We start from the raw sequence: 19540 nt of genomic DNA, 5'->3' as shown, positions 1-19540 counted from the left end.
CAGTATGCTGGACTTGGAGTGAGGGATACCTGGGTTCAAATACTGTACTTAGCTGTGTGACCCTGGGCAAGTCACTTAACCTCTTAACTTAACACTTAGCCTCAGTTTCCTCATCTGTAAAATGGGGATAATTCTAACACCTACATATTTATATAACTTAAATAAGAGACATATACAAACTGCTTTGTAAATGACTTGAAGAGGCACTATATAAATGCAAACTATTTTGCATCTAACCAGCAACTGAGTATAACACAAACTTTTCTTCTTAACCAGAGTCCCCATTATGAACAATTCTCATTTGCACATGTAACTGTAATTATAACTGCAGGTGCAGGTGGCGTGGACTGTGGGGTAGAAGGAACCTTAATTACTGCTCTTCTATGGAACTGGCCTTTTTTGTATAGTACCTCAAAATAATTTGCCTTTAAGTCATTTTCCTCTTATAAAAAGTAGAATGTGTAGATCAGTATAAGAAGATCAGTGTAAGAGCTGCTTTTATGCAAATGATTGAATCGGAGGCTGAAGTAGATTTCTTTTGAAGTTCTTCAATTCAGATAATCATCACAATCTTCATTATTACGATCAGTGTCTTTTGATTTGTCCAGGAGCATCTAAAACATCTATTATTTCTACATTACTAACACAGATGACCCACAGATATTATCAGCTTTTGCCTGTGCTTTTTTTCCCTCATTAGTTGAGGTATGAATTGGGAGTATTCCATAGTATTTGAAGAATTCAGTGTTGGGGATAGTGACTTGTTCAGACTTATAAATCAGAAGACAATAAAACTTCTGTAAATAGTACATATTAGTCTTCAGTTTTCTCCATGGTCAAAATTCCCAGGATGTACCATCTGTACCATCTTTAATATCACAACAAGCTTGGATATTTGGTGTGATGTCTGCATGATGGATCAGTTTTCTTGTGAAATCTCTTCTGAAGTTACATTTCCTATTCTGTAACACATAATAGTTTATCACTTGGATCATTGAGTAGTTAACATTAGCAGGCAGAAGATGGTAAAATATTCCCATACAATAACTCTGCAGCCTCAGGACAGACTATAATTGTGTTAAAATAAGGAAGCCTTTGCTACACTCCAGTAAGGTAATGATACTTAAATGAACCTTTACTGAAGGTTTGTGGTTTGTTTTTTTTTAAAGGATACTACAACCAATCAAAAAATTTCTTTGTCTAATCTATTATCACTAAAATAATGAAATTTTCTGGTTACTAAAGGTGTTGTTTTGTTTTGTTTTTTTGTTTTTGATAGCCGGCAGCATTCACATATATAGGAACAGTTACTGTCCTTCATAGTCTTAAGACCTTGGGGCAATTAAGTTACTAATACTTGCCAGGGTAGATAGACATTGGCATGGTCAGATGGATTTGCAATCTCGCTGATTTAGATTTAGTTCCCTTCAGTGATGCTGATTATAATTTTTCTATGCCTGTCCATCTTGCACCATTCTCCTTCATATACTCCTAAAAAGCATGCAAGACAAAAATGAACTTTTTTTTAGTATCATAAAGTTGGCCATGGGGCTACATTGTTTTCTTTTTTGTTTGTTTTTGCTTTTTGGAGGGCAATTGGGGTTAAGTGACTTGCCCAAGGTCACATGGCTAGTTTTTGTGTTAAGTGTCTGAGGCTGGATTTGAACTCAGGTCCTCCTAACTCCAGGGCCGGTGCTCTATTCACTGCACCACCTAGCCACCCCAGGCTACATTGTTTTCAAAAAATAATTTTCTAGAAAAAAAACTGCAACATTCTTTTGAGATTTGTGAATGTTGACTGTTTTTTACCAGATAAATCAAAATTTTAAATCCTGTCGTTGTTTAAAAAACCAAAATGACAAATTTATGTTGCTTATTCAATGAAGAAGCATTTCTTCTTTTTTTTTTCTTTTTTTAGGGCAATTGGGGTTAAGTGACTTGCCCAGAGTCACACGGCTAGTAATTATGTCAAGTGTCGGATTTGAACTCAGGTTCTCCTGACTACAGGACCAGCGCTCTATTCACTGCGCTGCCTAGCCACCCCTAACATTTCTCCTTTTTAAATTAGTATTTGATATAGTGGCATTGATTTTTGTCACTGAATCACTACAAAATGTTGTTTGGGTACTCAAAAGTTAGTGGTTTCCATGGTACTACATGAATCAACAGTTTAAGTTGATTCTTTATATCTGTGACATACCAGATAAGTTTAAAAAAATGTGCTGCTACGACATTTTCCTGTGCTTTCCTTTTTCAATTAATTTGAAAATCTCTATTTTTTTCTCTCTTAAATTTAACGTAACTTTTTTATGCTTACTCCTTTGCTACTTTGCCTTAACAAAAAGGTTAGGACCTGTATTGTAGAATGGCTTCTATATTTCAGTTAGCTCTTAGAATAGATTCGCTTATTTGTGTACTGCATTTTATGACTTAGTTTTTCAGTGTAGCAAGCCATCTGGGGAAGCATTCATGGAATTGTTAAACTGATATGTATTAATTCAGCAGGGCATTCTAATACTTTCCAGGAACTCCTGGGTTCAAAGTGGCTTTTTCTATTTCCCCACCTCCTCTTAGCATGCAGAGCATTGCTGGAAAAAGTAAAAAAACAAACCTGTTGTCTATACTATTTGAAGGTATACTGCCTCATCTGGATCTTTTAACATTGTCAGCATTGCTTTTAATGACTTTTAGTAGATGTTCTGCTGTCACTGCCTGTTCCCGACATTTTCTGCTTCCCTCAAGTCCTGAGTTCTGAGTCCCTGCTCTCCTCACTCTGAATTTATATTCGTTTAGCTCTTGCTTTACTCAGAATATTGAGACCTTCAATTATAATTGTGACCCCCTTTTAACTTCTTTTCTCCCTAATTTAACATTTCTCCCTATAGATATATCTTTTCCTTCCGTGGTTCCCTTCCATTTGCCTAGACACATACTCAGGCCATTCCTCTGTCTGAAAAAACGACCTTCCCTTCACTCTATTGTCCTGTATCTCTTTCTCTCATTTCCACTTAATTTTTAAAATGACTAGATCAGTCTATACTCAAGGCATAGATCAGTCTATACTCAAGGCATATGCCTAGGAAGAATCCAAACTACAGGTGTAGGAAGCATTGTAGAAAGAGCTGAAGGTGCCCAAGGCTAGAATTCTTCCTTTCTTTATCACTGCTTTAGTCCAGCTTTTACTAAGTTGTACAGATAGGCTTCTGAGATCCTATTTGGCCTTTTAGCTTACTTGAGATTTATATAGGCAATAGCTACTCGTCTTTCCTCAGTTCCCAAATCTACCATCATACACAGTGTATTATTTTAAGTTTCTGTTCTTGCCAAAGGTATGTTGTCCATATTGGTTCACTTTGCTAGTCCCTTCTCTGAGTACTATGCCATTTAGATTTTCTCCCAGGACCAGTTAATTTCCTTTATAAAGCTTCTATCCCTTCTCTGAGTCCTTATCATAATATTCCTGAAAAATTAGGACAGCTTTTGTATTTCCTAGCTCATAATCCAGTTATAATAGTATTCCAAGTAAATCTTTTTTTTTTCTCCAAGTAAATCTTAAATTACAACAATTCAGTAATATTAACCCAGTTCATAACAGTAAAGATCATGTTTTCCATGGCTCTTGAGTTGAATTCTGGTTTTTCTTTCCTTAAATTTCTAATGAAGGACTATATTCCTCCATACCTTGTGGAAAGTATAGTCATGATGGCAGTTCAAGAACAACTTTAACATATTTAAAGTATTTTCATAACAGTATGAAAAAATCATAACAATTTGCCCCTGTAATTTCATTTTGTAATAAGAATATATATAGGATGTAAACAACATTTTCCCCACTGACTCTTAAAAGGTATCTGTACCACCACTTTTCCATTTTCATGTTCAAATAAAATAATAAATTAAGTTGTAAGGGCACTTATAAAGTTTTCCCATTAAATACTGCTGTGGATGGCTCATACTTTAAACACCAATTTCCCTTAATACAATAACATTTTTCCGTGAAAACAAATGAAGCTTTTCGCTTATGATCTACAACCCTGCAGTATCTTAATTAGCTGGAGAGAGGGGACAAGAGGGAAAAAAAATCACACCCCAATTTCACCTTTTATTAAAATATATTTCCAGAGTAGCATTCTTAATAAATGTTAAAATTAATTCCTAGTTAGTGGCAGCATATAGTTTTATAATCAGTTGCAGCAATAAATTTTTTAAAATTACCCATCCTTAAATAATTATCATTATCTTTCTTGATATAAATGTCTGAGTTGCTTATGTGTATTAGGCTGCTTCATGCCAGTGTCCTCCAGTTTAATGATCTGTAATAATTCTATTTGGAAACCACCACAAAAAATAACATCAAATTTAGTGTGTGCCACCCCATCTCTACATGTGTAATTCCATTTCCCCATTGTTAAGTCTGGCCAGTATCTTCATGGCTATCAGTTTTTTCATGCCCTAAGTATTAAATAATCCCAGAGAGATTAATATTAAAACCCATTTTTATCCTATTATTTATAATCCATTAAGTCTATATTTAGCCAATTTATGCCCCCCCCCCCAATCTTAATAAATCAAACCAGAATGCAAAAATGAAGACAAGTTTCTCTTGTCCTAACCATCTTTGCTTCTGAAAGCAAGTATTGGAACCTAGGTGTCATCCTTAACTCTTCACTCAAGTCCAGTTGTTTCTTCCTGCATAACACCTTGGTGAAAGCCTACAAACTTCACACTTGGACTATAGAAATAATCTTCTGGTTCTTCTTTCTGTCTCAAGTTCCTCCCCACTTCAGTCCATCATATATTCTCTCAAATTGATCTTCCAAAATAACAGGTCTGACCAAGTCTCTCTATCCCTTGCACACAGGCCCTCTTGCCCCTCCACCCTTGAATTCCATTGGCTCCCCTTTGCCTCCAGAATCAAGATAAAACCCTCCATAAATTGTTCCCTTTCTACCTTTCCCTTCTTACTCTTCCACATATTTTCAGATCTAGTGACACTAGCCTTCATGCTGTTCTCACACAAGATAATTCCATCTCCTAATTCTAAGTGGTTTCATTTACTGTCTCCTGTGTTTCATCTCCTATCACTCCTCATTTCTACTTCCTAAATTCTTTGGTGAGAGAAATGTTTATTTTGCTCTTATATTAATAATCAATTATTGAATTAGGCCCAAGATTTTTTTCAGAAGCCTGTAAGTTGTTCAGTTTCTGAAGGACATTGTTGATGGATGAGATTTCTAAACTCCTTGGACATGCCTTTCCATCCTGGGTGTTGAGTCCTCAGCAAACTAGAGAACCTTATAAAAAATTTAATCTAATCTGGTTGAAATCTGGACCATTGTGTTCTAGGCAGACAGATTTGAGTGATCAAAGTCACATCCCCTAGCCCCTCATTAGAATAGGTTCACCTCTCATAATATTCATTGGTCCATCATTGTAATATTCTCTCTCACTTTGTTTAACAAAATCAGAGTCAATACCTATTCTTCCAAGGTCATATAAGTGTTGAGTGGGTTCCATGAAGGGTCTTTGGCATTTGAGAGGGTCACTAACTCCTTTTATTAAAGTTTCTTGAGGCCAGGGACTATTTTCTGCCTTACTTTGTACCCCAAGGGCTTAAGATTGTGCTTGGCACATAGATGGTGCTTGATAAATGTTAGTCAACTGACTTGTAGAGCTTTATTTTCTCCATTTACAGAACAAAAATTGACCAAATTCATTTAACCATTCATGAATATTGTTTTGTAAACCTCTAGAACTGTAAGGGACCTTAGAGATCATCTATTCCAACCCTTTGCTTTTGCAAATGAGCATTCTGAGACCTGGAAAAATGACTTTGCGTAAGGTTAGATGGCAAATTATTGAAGTATTTAGGTGCTATATTGGCTCTCAATATTTAGGAGTTCAAATTCACTGTCCAGTCAGTCATATGAAAATATATCAGATTAAATCTATGTAATATGAAAACAACTTTTTAATTACCAAATCCAGAGAACCTGTGAATTCCAAAATTAATACGTATTCATTCCTTTTTCTACTCCAGTTTTACTAGAATTTCATGAAAGGTCTATCCTTTCCTGATCATCAAAACGGATCGTATTTGTCACTCCTCTCAGACACTGAAATCAGACAGGGAACCTGATATTTCTTTTCTTTTTTTTTTTTTTTTTTTTTTTTTGCTTTTTTTGGAGGGAGGAAGGCAGGGCAATTGGGCATAAGTGACTTGTAAAAGGTCACACAGCTAGTGAATGTTGAGTCTGAGGCCGAATTTGAACTCAGGTCCTCAGTACTCCAGGGCTGGTGCTCTATTCACTGTGCCACCTAGCCAGCGCAGAACTTAGTATTTCTAATTGCTGAATTCATGCCCACTTCACAGTTGATTAAGATATAATATCATCCTCAAACAATTGTCTCTAATAAACTTCTCATTTAAATAGTTCATGTAGTATCATAAATTTGAAGCTTGAAGGGACTTTAGAGATGAAGAAATCGAAGCCCAGAGAGGTAGAGTACTTTGCCAAAGGCCACTCAGGTAGCCTAGCCAAAAATCTTAATAAATTTCGAATAAAATGAGTACTTCTGTATTCACAGTAATGTGGAAAGCACATTGTATAACTTAACTGTGATTCTCTATTATGTATCGTTTGCTTTCTTTTTATGTAAATTCAGCATGTTACTTTTAAAACTACTCTCTGTGATTCCTTCTGTTCTCTTCTGTGCATTTCAAAAACAGTTCAGTGACAATTTTCTTTGAGAAGGAGCAACATCCCCACATCCTATTATTTCCCCCACCACCCTACCCCATCACTGAGAATTCCCACATTGGTTGGGTCAGTAAATGTATATGTCTTCTGCTGTTACCATCAAGGCCATTGCTTTCAGAAGATGGCTAGCCTGCTTCATCATCAGTCCTCTGCAATTGTGGTTGGTTATTGGATTGGAGTTCTGAAATCTTTTAAAAAGTGCCTTTAAGGAGATGTTATTGTATATATTGTTCTCCTCATCTACTGCATCAGTTTATACCAGTCTTCTAAGGTTTCTCTAAAATCATTTCTTTTGCTTTTTTAAAAATATTAAAATCTTAAAAGCTTTTTGAGAAATTATGTTTCTAGTGAGATACCAAGTCCCTCAGGAAAAAAAAAAATTGAATGTATTTGCCACCCTGACACTGTGAATTATTTTTTATGTCTGATTCCTTTTGTTTTTTATACCATTGTCATTTTCTCAAGTATTTTTCACCTTCCATTAACCCCCAATTATAACCACATGTAATTAATTACATTTTCAATTTCACGTAAATTAATTACAGAATTAAGGAAAAGCACCTGATATAACATTAGTTGCCGCATTCTGCACCTCACTTAAAATCAAAGGCAAGATACAGGATGTTGAAGGTATAAAGATTTGTTCAGCTGTGAATTGGATTAGTCTCTCCTCCAAGCTGCAGTGCTATATTACCAGTTGCCCATTGGACATTTTAAACTGGATGATGGTCTAGGAGCATCATAAAACCCAGCATGTCCAAAACTGAATTCCTATCTTTCTTATCAAGCCCTGGCCTCTCCTGCAGTTACCTATCTTTGCATTCTTCTAGTGTCCTAAGTGTGTGACATTGGTGTTATCCTAGAATCCTTATTCTGCCTAACCCCCACTTATCCAGTCAGCTGCCTAATTCCTTCATTTCTACCTTTACAAGATCTCTCACATTTGGTACTTTCTCTTCACTAAGATGTCTGTCATCTTAGTTAGTGTCCTCATTATTTCTTGCCTAGATCATTGCAACAGCCTCCTAATTGGTCTTCTCAGTTCTATCCCCAGTTCCAGTTTTAGCTTATACAGTGTTTGCCAAAGTGATTTTCCTTAAGTACATATCTGACCATTTCACTCTAGAGGTGAATGCATTCCAGTCTTTCCTCTAGTCTTAAATATAAACCCCCTGTAATTATCTCTCAAAATCCTTCATAGCCTGGCCCAAACCTGTCTTTCCAGCCTCATTGGACATTACCCCCACACATTGCTTTTGTTCCCCAAACACAACACTCCATACCTTTTTAGTGCCCCATGCCTGCAGTGTGCTTTCTTCTGACCTCTGCTTCATAGAATTCCTCTCTTCCTTCAAGATGAAGCTCAGGTGCATTTTCTACATGTAATCTTTTCCTGATCCTTCTAACTGTTCTTGGGAGGATCCCAAAATACCTTGTATATAACTTTGTATTTTTATTTCTTCTCTTCATATGTCTTCTGTATATACTTATTTGTGTACTTAGGAATTGTTTCTCTTTGTATGACTTGTGTCACAAGTAGGCCCTTAATAAATGTTTCTTCATTGATTTTGCAGTCCCAGCCAATATAACTTTTTCAGATTTTTCCTAGATATTAAGCTTGGATCTTCTTCTGAAAAGATCTTTAGGGTTTTTTTAGTATCTTAATATCTAACATATTTCTTTCATGGGAGAGAATTACAAATTATATTGTCTAGAGCTTTCTACTTGATCCAGCGCCATAGAGTTTCTGGCCACTTGTACCCTTGGGAATATGGATGATCAGTCCACACATTTTCTTACCTTCTTTTTCTTATGTCTGAGTAATTAAAAGTTTAAAAGTTTTTGTTCTGGTAGCTTCCATGATAGATTGGTCACTGTAATACCATGCACAAGCAGCTTTCCAGAAGAATGCTACTGTGAACAGCTTTTAAGGGTTCTGATTACACAGTATAGTGATCACTCTGTGTATTCCATAACAAATCAAAGCAAAACTTTCACAGAAAATCAAGGTACAGCATTCACAATATTACAACTTATCACAGAAAATCACAATATAATATTCACAACATAGTCTCAAAGTACAATAGTCAAAGTCTTTCACTCATGGGGCAACTAAGTTAACTCAATCAGTCACTTATCAGTAACAATCATATAATAGTCAAAGTCTTCCACTCATGGGGCATACTTGATTAACTTATTCAGAAAAGTCTTCCACTCTTGGGGCAGTCTTGATTAACTCAAATCAGTCATTTGTTCATCAATCAGTTTCTAAGTATCATACACAAATCCCTCCACCCTTTAAGTCACTAGTAAACTATAATTCCATAATTACTCAGTACCCAAGGAGAGGTCTTTTCATCTTCACTTGGGGCCTGTTCTCAGATTCCCTGGATCCCCCTCCATGGTCCCAGATTCTACCTGGATTCACTAGTCTGCCATCTGGGTTCAATGGCAGACAGCTCCCAGTTCCTTGTCCAGCTTTCTGGGTAGGTCCTGCTCCACACTGAAGTTCACAGGGTCTGGTCCATGTCAGATCTTTCACCATTTCTGTTCCAGGGAATTCAAGGCTCAACCAAGCCACAAACAAACAAAGTCTCAGCATCCCAGTCATGCTTCCTCAGTCACCTGGGTTCCTGGCTCCAGGCTCTGGGCTCCTGCCTCCAGGCTCCTGGGATCTTTTTCAGAAGAAGCTCCACCACCACAAGTTCTCAGGAAATTCTGGCTCAGTTCTCCATTCTCTCTTCTGTAGCTGCTCTGCCACCAGATCCTGGTCTCAAGAAATTCTGACTGTGCCTCTCTAGGGCTTTTCTTATATACACACAGAGCATTAGCTGCCTGTTTCAGCCAACCCCTTCCTGTTACATCAGCAACAGGAGACAGGAGTTCATACCTTCTGTTTCCCCAACAGAGGCTTGATCAGTTACTAAGTGCTAAGTACCTGCTACCTTTGCCACCACAAAGGGATCTTCAAATTCAGATTACATTACCATTACAGTCACCTTAGAGGTTTCTTAAATGTATTCATTGATGCTGGCTACTATACCAGATATCTAGAGTCACCTCTTAGAAAAATATGGGGAAGCTTGCCAGTTCTGTTTGGAAGAAGGAAAACCATTTATCTGTTAGACCTAGTAGTTATCTGCTTATAGCAATGCACTAGCAAGAGTGTTCACTTATGAAAGTGGAACATGAATCTCCACAAGGTATTAGTCTAGTTGAATAGAGCATTAGACTTAAAAATCAGAAAATCTTGAGTTCAGATTTCGCCCCAGACACTTATTAGCTGAAAACCTCAATTTCCTCCTCTGTAAAATAGCACCTACCTTTTAGAGTGGTTGTAAGAGTAAAATGGGATAATATTTTATAAAGTGCTATATAAATGCTAGCTAATATTACGATAAGGTCATTAGAGGGACAAGAGGTGACAGTGCTTTTTTTGTTTCCTCTAGGTTCATAAAGGATAATAATCAAAACTTCATATACCTGTGATTTTTGTCAGTGCAGATATTCCTTCTACCAGTCCAGATCTCAATTCTCTGATCCTTAGTAAACAGGTTTTTTGAGTTGCTGTGACCAAAAAATTCATTATTCTAATCATGTTGGCCAACCCAGTGATAAATGTTTTTGAATTTAGCTGGCTTGATCTATTTGTCTGTACATCTGTGTGTGCACACCTTTTATCACTAAGCCCATACTTGATATTTCTAGCTTTAAAAAGTTTGCCAGAACATGTATACCACTGGCTGCTTTCAGAACTCTGAAATTTCCTTTACATAGTCATGAGGTGTTTAGGTAAAACTTTAGTAGTGACTCAATTTATGTAACTTCTAATGTTTTATAAGCCAATTTGGTCACAATATAATCCAATGAGTACTTAAGTGCCTACTATATATAAAGCATCTTACTAGGCATTTGGAATATAAAATTTTTTTTTTAGTCCCCTTTCCACCTGGAGCTGATACTTTAATTAGGATGAAACATGTAAAAAGGTGCATTATATACATAATATAGGGAGGGAGAGAAAGGCTTCCCATTAGATATAGTATGCATGAGCTGATACACAGATGAAGTTAAAATTTCTAAAAGGTGAGAGAGAGTACATTTCAGGTGGGGCATCTACACAGGTGCAGGTGAGAGAACAAATGGTAAGACTAGAGAAGAGCATATTTCACTCAAATGTAGAGTGTAGGATAGGAAAGAGTGTGTAGTAAGCCTGAAAGAGTCAAGTGAACAAACCCAAAGAATTTGTATTTCATTTTATAAACATTTAGGGAACCATTAATCTTCCTTGTTCAAGGGACCCGATCAGATTTATATTTTAGGAAGGTTATTTGGTCAGCTGTATGGGGGCTAGATTAGTGAAGAGGGAGACTATAAGCTGGAAGTCCGGTTTCCCCTTGAATTGGATATGCTTTGTCACTTCAGGGAATCTGATTTCTTTTGCCATTATAGTCATTCCTTACACTTCTGCAGATCACAGCCCATTCATTCTTTCATATAGAATCAAAACTGTGCTCCCTTCCACATCTGCTCAGTATATATTTGATAAACGCCATATGGTCTTTTTAACCTTTCTTTCCTTTAGTGCCATTTCTACTTCTTTATACATTATACAAGGGATTATGTTAGAATCTAAATGTGGAAGTCGCACAGTCATTGATGGAAAAGAATTTATTGTCAAAATCTGGACAAATCGTTTCCAATTTTTAGCTTGTTTTCCCTTCAGATTTCTTATTTTAATGCTCTTAAAATCATTTGTCTCAGTCACATTGCCTTAACTGTATTGTGTGTAAGGTTTTTTCCCTTTATTGCTTTTTTTCCTACTCTATGTCTTCTACTGCTCAAATTTCTCCACCATCCAATATTTTTTGACAGATTACCATAATAAACCATTGTTTAGCTTATGTCCTTTATGGATATATGTTATTGCTTGGCAAGTTGATGAAATGCTTATTGTGGGAGACAGTTTCTAGAGTTAGACTCTTTAACCTAGTTAGTGTGCTGGTGAACTATATGTCAGTGAAACTTCCTTAGGAAATAGTGATAGCCAGAGTCTGTCTCTACTCATTTATTCAGTTTCCATTCTTCAGCATCAACACCTTGTTTAATTAGGGCAAGTTGGAATTGCCTTGTTTGAGCACTGGCTCTTTATATTTTTATTCTTCGCATTTAGGATACCTCTTTATCTCAGCTCATAACAGCGAGCAGACTAAAAATGGCAATATCATTTTTGTGTGTGTGTGTGATATTATGTTGGTGCTAACCATGCCCAATGTTTGCTGATTCTCTTATGGCTAAGCAGTGTATAATCATCCCATTATTACCAAAAAGCTCTCATTATCAAAGTTTCCTAGCTGCCACCCTTAATTCTCCACCCCAGGCATTTCTAAATAACCTGATGGGAAACAAGGCCTACTGTCTTTGCCTTCAGAAGTTTTTTTTTTTCTCCTGAAAGGCTTCTTTTTCTTGGGAGCCCTCAATATTGTTTCTACCCAAGTGTTGTGGGGCTGCTTTACTCTTTCAAGGGAGTCACTAATCAGAACATGCCTCAGGGTAAAAAGATGACTTAAGAGATGGAAAAATATAGAAAATGATTTAAGCCAGGAGAATATAGAATTTTTCTTCTTCCTCATCCTCTGTAATAGATTTCACATAAAGTGATAACATCTTTATGCTGGTCTTTTTGCAACTGCATAACATGGACACTGTAGTATGAGATAACCAAGTGTATGGAAAAAATATATTTCACTAGACTTTTCCATTTGCTTCCTGAAGTTGAGCCTGTAAGCCATCCTTCTATTTAACTGCAATTTCCTTTTGTCTTCTAGTTTCTTTTGATTCAAATTTTCTAATAGTATGCCCAGTTACCAATGGTTCTACATTTAGAACACAGTCGGCTAAATGAATATTCACAGGTTACCTTAAAACTGATATCACCTTCCTTGCCCCATTTTTGGCATTCTACCATAGTCATTATTGAAACTAAGTGCCATTTTGTCTTTCTCGTTGTTTTGTGGATTGCTGATATCAAAGATTTTTGGCCAACCTACTGTTGAAGAGTCATTCTCTACTTAGCTAAGCTGGTCATTAGAAAGCATAGTTTCTTTCTAGAGTTCTGCATGGATCCTGGCACAACCATTGATAATTCACATTATCCGCATTTCCTAAGACCCATGCTCCAAATATGGAAAAGGTGAGCAAGAATGTGATGCCTTGCCGGGGTGTCCATTAAACTCATCTAGCTCTTTCAGGGCCTTTACTGCCCGTTTCCATTATTGAATTCAGTATCTCATTAGTTTGACCTCCTAAAAAGCCCCTCTTTTCCATTATGCCATAGTAGATTACATTCTTAAACAGTACTTCACAACAACTAGACCAAGATTCTGTGCTGAATGTAGCAATCAACCTTTTTTGATACATTATAACCCTCAAAAGTGAAGATTTCTGTGGCCATGGTCAGTCAACATTTAGTAACTGCTGTATACTAGGTGCTATGCAGAGGGTTAAAGGGTTTATAGTGACAGGTTCTTGCTCAGTTGGCTAGGAAATGGGAAATTTCTGACACAGAAGAGTCCAGGTTTAGAAAATAATTTGTTAAAGGAGAAGTTGGAATGATGGGAGATGAAAAGTAGAAGAAAAGGAGACCGATCTAGAGGAATAACTTCTAGTAACCTTGATAATTTCTGTACCAAGACATTCTAGGCCCCCTAAACGACTAACCACTCTCTTATTCATCACCCTGATATCCACTTCTTAACTTTTTTTTTTCTTTATTAGGCTGTAAGTTCCATAAAGGAAGTTATCTTAAACATTTTTTTAGCGTAATAGATGCTTATTTTAATCGAATTAAATCTGTTTCCTCTGCTATCTCTAGAAACTTCTTACATATTTTCAACTCTCACTTTATAAAAAGGTTGAAATTGTACAAACATTGCCATACACTAGTGTCCTTTTACTTCTTTTTGGTGAGCTTTGTTGATTTCCCAATCCCAGTATTTTTGTATGATCTTTATTTTTTCTCCCTAATAATTTGTATTGTTATTACTTGTTGAAAAATTGCTTTTTTTGTTGCCAAAGTTTGTTTTATGTGGGAGAGGGTTCCTATTTCAGATGTATTTGAGGGCTCTGAAAGACTTTTCTCTGGATAATAGAGGGTTTTGGGTTTTTTAAAGAATTATTTTTATATTCTTTTTCACAGAGATGACATTGATTTATTCCAAGATTATGTGTATTTACACTGGAGGGAATTAAATTCAATAAACATTTAGCACTTAAATTATAAGATCTGTGCTGGAAACTGGAGATATAAAGGCAAAAGTGAAACATAGCTTGCTCTTTTCCAGGGGAGGGGTACATCATGTACACACATGGGTAAATAATACAAGGTAATTTGAGGAGCAAGGGAGACCATTAACTGAGTGGCTTGTGAATGTTGAATTCTGAATTATTTCTGAAATGTTTTGTTTAAGTAACTGTTGATAACAATCTTTCTTGAGTAATTCAACAAGCATTCATATCCAGTTTTCATTATGTTAGCCTACAGTTTGGTTAATTGTCATTTCAGTCCATGTTTCTTGGATAGTTTGAGAAAGAGCAGGCAGTGAGTGAGGTAATTTGAATACATATTTGCACCCTGCCTTTTACCAGAGACTTTTTGACCCCTTAAAGTTATGATAGCTATTTGTTTGACCACATTAAAAATTCATACTTGTAATTCTGTAGAACTTTCCAGTGCCTGATATATAGTTCTCTATTGTCAATCAACTTTTAAAATGAAAATTTGATGTTAAAATTTTTCCCTAAGTTATTAGTGTCTTAAGCTACACACTAAGTTCCTGGTATCTAGTTTGGCATAATAAAAATAGATTGTATTCTGAGTTACATTATTAATTACTAGTTTAGTCATGAACATAAGGAAAAATATCATTAATCATTACAGAAAAATTCAAGACCTATTATGTCTGAAGGAAAAACAGAAACATCAACTTCTGAAAGGTAAATATAAGGAACAGCTGCATCTCTTGAAATTCAAGTACATAAAATAACACTTGGGCTGTGTTATTTCACAGGTAATTGGCCAGGGAATATTTCAAATTATTTGTGTACTGATGCTTTTTATTGTAGAATATAATTTTAAAATAATGTTTATTCAAGAAGAAATGAAATAAAATCTTGAGCTTCAAATTGTTTTGTTTTGCACATTTCTTAATACATTTTATAATTAAATTTCAATTAGAAAGACAAAGACTGCTAATGCATTCTGCCAAATCATTTTAAAATCTTTTTTTCTTCTTAATTAATAGTTAACCTCAGTATTTTTTTAGTTCCCCCAGATGAAGGAAAAGATCAAGTTTAACAGTGATACACACTATTGAAACAGTATTGCATTTTGGATATTTCTAGAAATCCTTCCTTTGTTTATAAAGCCATAGGTATATATTTGAAATTTGATAATAATCTGCAATACTCTAATACTCAACAAATATAGACATCTGTTTTTAAAAATATATATATACAAATGCAAAATAGAAGAGGGTATAAATCATCAAATATGTGAAATATTTCTGAAACCTTGTTGTCAAATTAGAATTATAATCTTAATAGAACTCAATACCAAAGATGAATCTTTTTTACCTTTTTAAAAGAAAGTGTTTCTATTTCTCCTTTACCTTTATACTATATGTTATAGTAGGTTCTTTGAACATTATTTTGTTTTTTAAAAAATTAATCCTGTGATAATACACTTTACATTCTTTTCAAACAAACTTCACTGGTAAAATGACCTTCGTTCTTTCTCTGCTGCTAATTGTTCATATAGACAAAAATTTTCATTTCTATTTTTAAATTCATGTTAAACTTTAAGACATTTGACACTAGGAGGAAAATAAAGTAAGGCAGCCTAAATTTGGACAGAATGATCACTATTAAAGGTTAAGTCGCATTATTATTAACTTCAAGGGACAGTATATTATTTTTCTTTGGACGTATTCTTTGAAATAGTCCCTCACAGGGACTTGGAAAACATTTCTGTTCTTAAAGAGATTTTTGCTATAGTAGTATTTGATATAATGGGATCTTACATCTATTCCTATTAAAGTGAAAAATTAAGTTCTCAGTATACTGATGCAGCAATTGTAATAGACAGGATGAATGTCCAGTGTAGTATGGTAGTGGTCTTGAATATAGACATGTGCTCAAATATGGGCAGTGCCTCTAAATTTTGCTGTTTCTTTTCAAGGGGAAAAAAAAAACCCATGGACATGCGCAGAGAAATAACACGGGGCATAGGCCTTATTAGGCTTTTATTTATAACCTAGTTGGAATAAGCTAGCATAGAGTATGGCTCATGTTCAGACAAAGGGGACATTTAAGTTAGGAAATACAAAGCAAAAGTTTATTTGCTCTCATTTTTGGACACAGTAGCAAATGGCATTAATAGCACTGCTAGCAATATTTTTTTTGTAGAACTTAAAAGTTTCACTCTAATTGAAAAGCCACTCAAAGAGTCATGGCTTTAAGCAAAATTGCCTTAAAGCTATAACCAGCAGAGTTGATGTACTGGTTTATTTATTCAAAAACTCTAAGAATGAAGTGTTTTACTCCTGGTTACAAACAGTATAGATTACTGTAAGCATCTGTAAGGTGTTTTAGACAAACCAATTTCCTCATTTTATAAATGAGGAAACTGAGGCAACAGGGCTTAAGCAGTTTGTCAAAGGTCACAGGACTAGTTCATAACACAGAAGGACCAGGCTTAGAGCATGTGTTCCCAGTCTTCTGGCCCAATTCTCTTCTACCTCGTTTAAAGTGAGATTACTTATATTAAATGTAATGTTATTTATATTTATGTACCTTTATTATATGACACTGGTTCATCTGATTTTATTGCCTGAAACATTGTCCTCATTCTGAGCTTGATGTGCCAATGTGTCAAATATCTTAATTTTATTTATGTATGCATATGTTTTGATGCAAGCGTTCCTTGATCCTTCTAATTAGTACATTTTTCTCTTTTTAGCATTTTTCCCCAATAAACTTTGCTGGAGAGAAAAATAATAAATGGCTTTGTTTTACAGCAAACAAGAAAATGCTTCTTCAAAGGAAGCCAAAAAAGAATGTGATGTAAATCCATGTAAAGGCTCATCAGCAATAAAGAATGAAGAAAGTACAACAATTTTAAATATGAAAAATGACCCCAACCTAGTACCCCAGGATAGGGGCTCAAGGAATTTCTTCAGTTCTGTTTCAGATAATAGTAATGTTGAAGAGGTAATGGAAGAACAACAAAAAAACACTGATAGCAAAACTGAATTGAAGATGTGCCAAAGTTCAGAGAATGTAATTTTAAATGATCAGACTAACAGCTGCAATGAAGCTAAGCCTTCTTCACGGAATACTAAAAATTTGAAATTAACATCAAATGATGTTAGCTTCGAGCAGTTTTTGAGAAAAAGAGATGAACCTGAATCTGTTAGTTCTGACATTAGTGAGCAAGGCAGTATTCATTTGGAACCTTTGACACCATCTGAGGTGCTTGAGCATGAAGCCACCGAGATTCTTCAGAAAGGTAGCATTGAACCTTCAGCCGAGGAAGCTGGAGTAGTTTCTGAGCAAACAGATGACATTTCTAGAGGAAACAGTTCTAGTACAACAGAAACAACTGTAAACCTGACAGATGAAAAGGAAGCAAGTTGAGATGCAATCAGCCATTCATTCTAAGTTTTAGTTAAAACATTAATAACAGTAATAATGGTATAGAATATTTTGGACCATTCCTACTGAGTGTGCTCAGTGACACTTTTGGAAATAGAAAAATGTAAGGATAGGTTATACATGCATCGTATATGTGTGTTAAGCCTATTATTAAAGTAGTCAATTTGCCAATCATAGCACAATTAAACACAAGTATCTAAAAGGGTTGTGCGTTTTGATGAAGGTTAAATTTGAAATGGAAAAGTCTCATTTCATTGGTGGTTTTGGGGGAATGGGCTTTGTTTGGTTTTGTTTTTGTTTTTGTTTTTCCAGAAAAGGGGTGACTTATAGAGTAAGTACTCATAAAGTACTTTGCTCATGTAAAGTAATTATAAGAAAGGAAACATAAGATATTATTATTAAAATGTTTGAATTCCCTAAAATAAAAACCTGTCCCATTCTTTTCCACCATTCTTAAGAAAGTTTTGAAAAGTCCTTTATAGAGGTAATTGGTTTAAAATGATGGTTGATTGGTGAGTCAGAGAAGGTTTTAACTTGGAGTGTAATGCTAATGTGGAGCATGCTTACAGTGATGTATTATCTAATGACAGTTTGGATAAATGTAAAACTCCTTTGGATTTAATGTCACATTCCTGTCTGTCAGAAGCATGTAAACAGAATTATATGAATCTATGCACCTCCATACAGGTGTTAGCATCCCAGGCTGTAAGCTTACCTTAATTAAACTTTCAGTGAAAGTGAAATTCTTAAAATATATATATTTGTGTTTTTTGTCAGTGTGCAAGCTGTGCATAAATCCCTGACGTATTAGTTGTATAAAGTAGGACTCATTACTGGAAATACTGTAGCTATTACTGCCTTTATTGTTGTTTTAATGAATTTTGTTAGGAGTAAGTAGACCCATAAATGGTCTGTAAGTCAAGCCAAAGTACGGTTTAATGTAGAAACTGTAAAGCAGTAAACTGGAAACATGTTCTGCCATGTATTCAGCCATTTAAAAACTACTTCTTTACATTAAAATAAAGACTTAAAGGGGACCTAAAGCAGAAGTGTATAAATTAATTTCAGGAATTTAGCCTAATGTCCATAAGATGGCTGCTAAAATGATTTTTCTTTGTTTTCACTGTCTTAGGAACTCATAGATGTAGGAATGCATAATATGATTAACAGTAGTTTGCTTTGAAATACTGACGAACTTCATTAAAAATGCTGCAATTTTACTCCTTTAGAATGTGTTTTGAACTCTTAAATTTTGTTTCAATGAATGTTGAATGTTTTAAACAACTATTAAACACTGCTGTATATATTAGTTTTTGAGTAAATATTTGCAACAAAAAGTTGTCTGTGGGTAATTTTATTTTTCAGATCATTGCTTAGTATCGAACAGTTGTTTTTAACATTGGACTATTTAGGAATGTAACTGTTTGGTGGCTCTTTTATCCTGTATTCTATGTTGGGTGACAGTGTAGTGTTTCAGAAATTATGCTCTTACTACTTCACAGGAGAAATACTTGCTGCCTTCCCTCATCATGAAGTGTCATATCTCACTTAAGGAGACAACTGTATTATGGTTATTTGGTTTGCTCAGCAACTTTTAGAAGTTGAATAAGCAAAAACCATTAATGTTCTGTAAAACTTATTCTCTATCTTGCCATTTCAGGTGTGTTCCTAAAATTTAGCAATTAATTCTATGTTTCCTACTGTATAAAGATGAGTTCTCATAAGCATGGGCATCTTCCCCTAGGTCCTTCTGTGGTGTAGTGGAAGGAGAGTTGGCTTCGGGGTCAGAGGGCACACGGGTCCGGGTAACGGCTTGTCTACATTCACCTAAAAGTGGACAAATCATCTAATTTTTCTGAACCTTGATTTACTCATCTGTAAAATGAGAATAATGGCATTTGTAATACTTGCTTTGCACAGTTGTGAGGAATACAGTATTTTGCAAACCATTACAAGCACAATTGTTAGCAGTAGTAGCAGTCTGAGACCTTAAAGTTCTGCCCTTTTAGTATGGATTTGTAGAGGGGTCCTCATTTTTGTAATTGTAGGCAATTAAAAGTGCTTAG

The 19540-nt window shown here is 35.3% G+C and overlaps 1 protein-coding gene across 8 annotated transcripts in view; it reads left to right on the top strand.

Moving 5' to 3' along the window:
• Positions 1–19540, top strand: part of ZNF280D (zinc finger protein 280D) — a 127602-nt gene that overhangs the window by 78741 nt on the left and 29321 nt on the right. For 4 of the 8 annotated variants that reach the window (XM_069098124.1, XM_069098125.1, XM_069098121.1 and 1 more), the window contains 2 exons: positions 14701–14756; positions 16838–18811. The exons of 1 other annotated variant lie outside the window; for it this stretch is intronic. In XM_069098124.1, coding sequence (XP_068954225.1) covers positions 14701–14756; positions 16838–17456 — 675 coding nt within the window. In that variant the 3' untranslated portion in view covers positions 17457–18811. Of the gene's footprint in view, positions 1–9317; positions 14038–14700; positions 14831–16837; positions 18812–19540 lie in introns of those variants that run through there. 3 more of the 8 variants (XR_011170254.1, XM_069098128.1, XM_069098126.1) reach the window with 3 other exon arrangements.

The sequence above is a fragment of the Petaurus breviceps genome, unplaced genomic scaffold (genome assembly GCF_028583685.1).
Source record: "Petaurus breviceps papuanus isolate PSGF00001 unplaced genomic scaffold, PetGlider_PUasm1.0 37, whole genome shotgun sequence".
NCBI classification, from domain to species: Eukaryota; Metazoa; Chordata; class Mammalia; order Diprotodontia; family Petauridae; genus Petaurus; species Petaurus breviceps.
The sequence above is the reverse complement of the archived record's forward strand: the minus strand, read 5'-3'. Positions and strand labels throughout refer to the sequence as shown.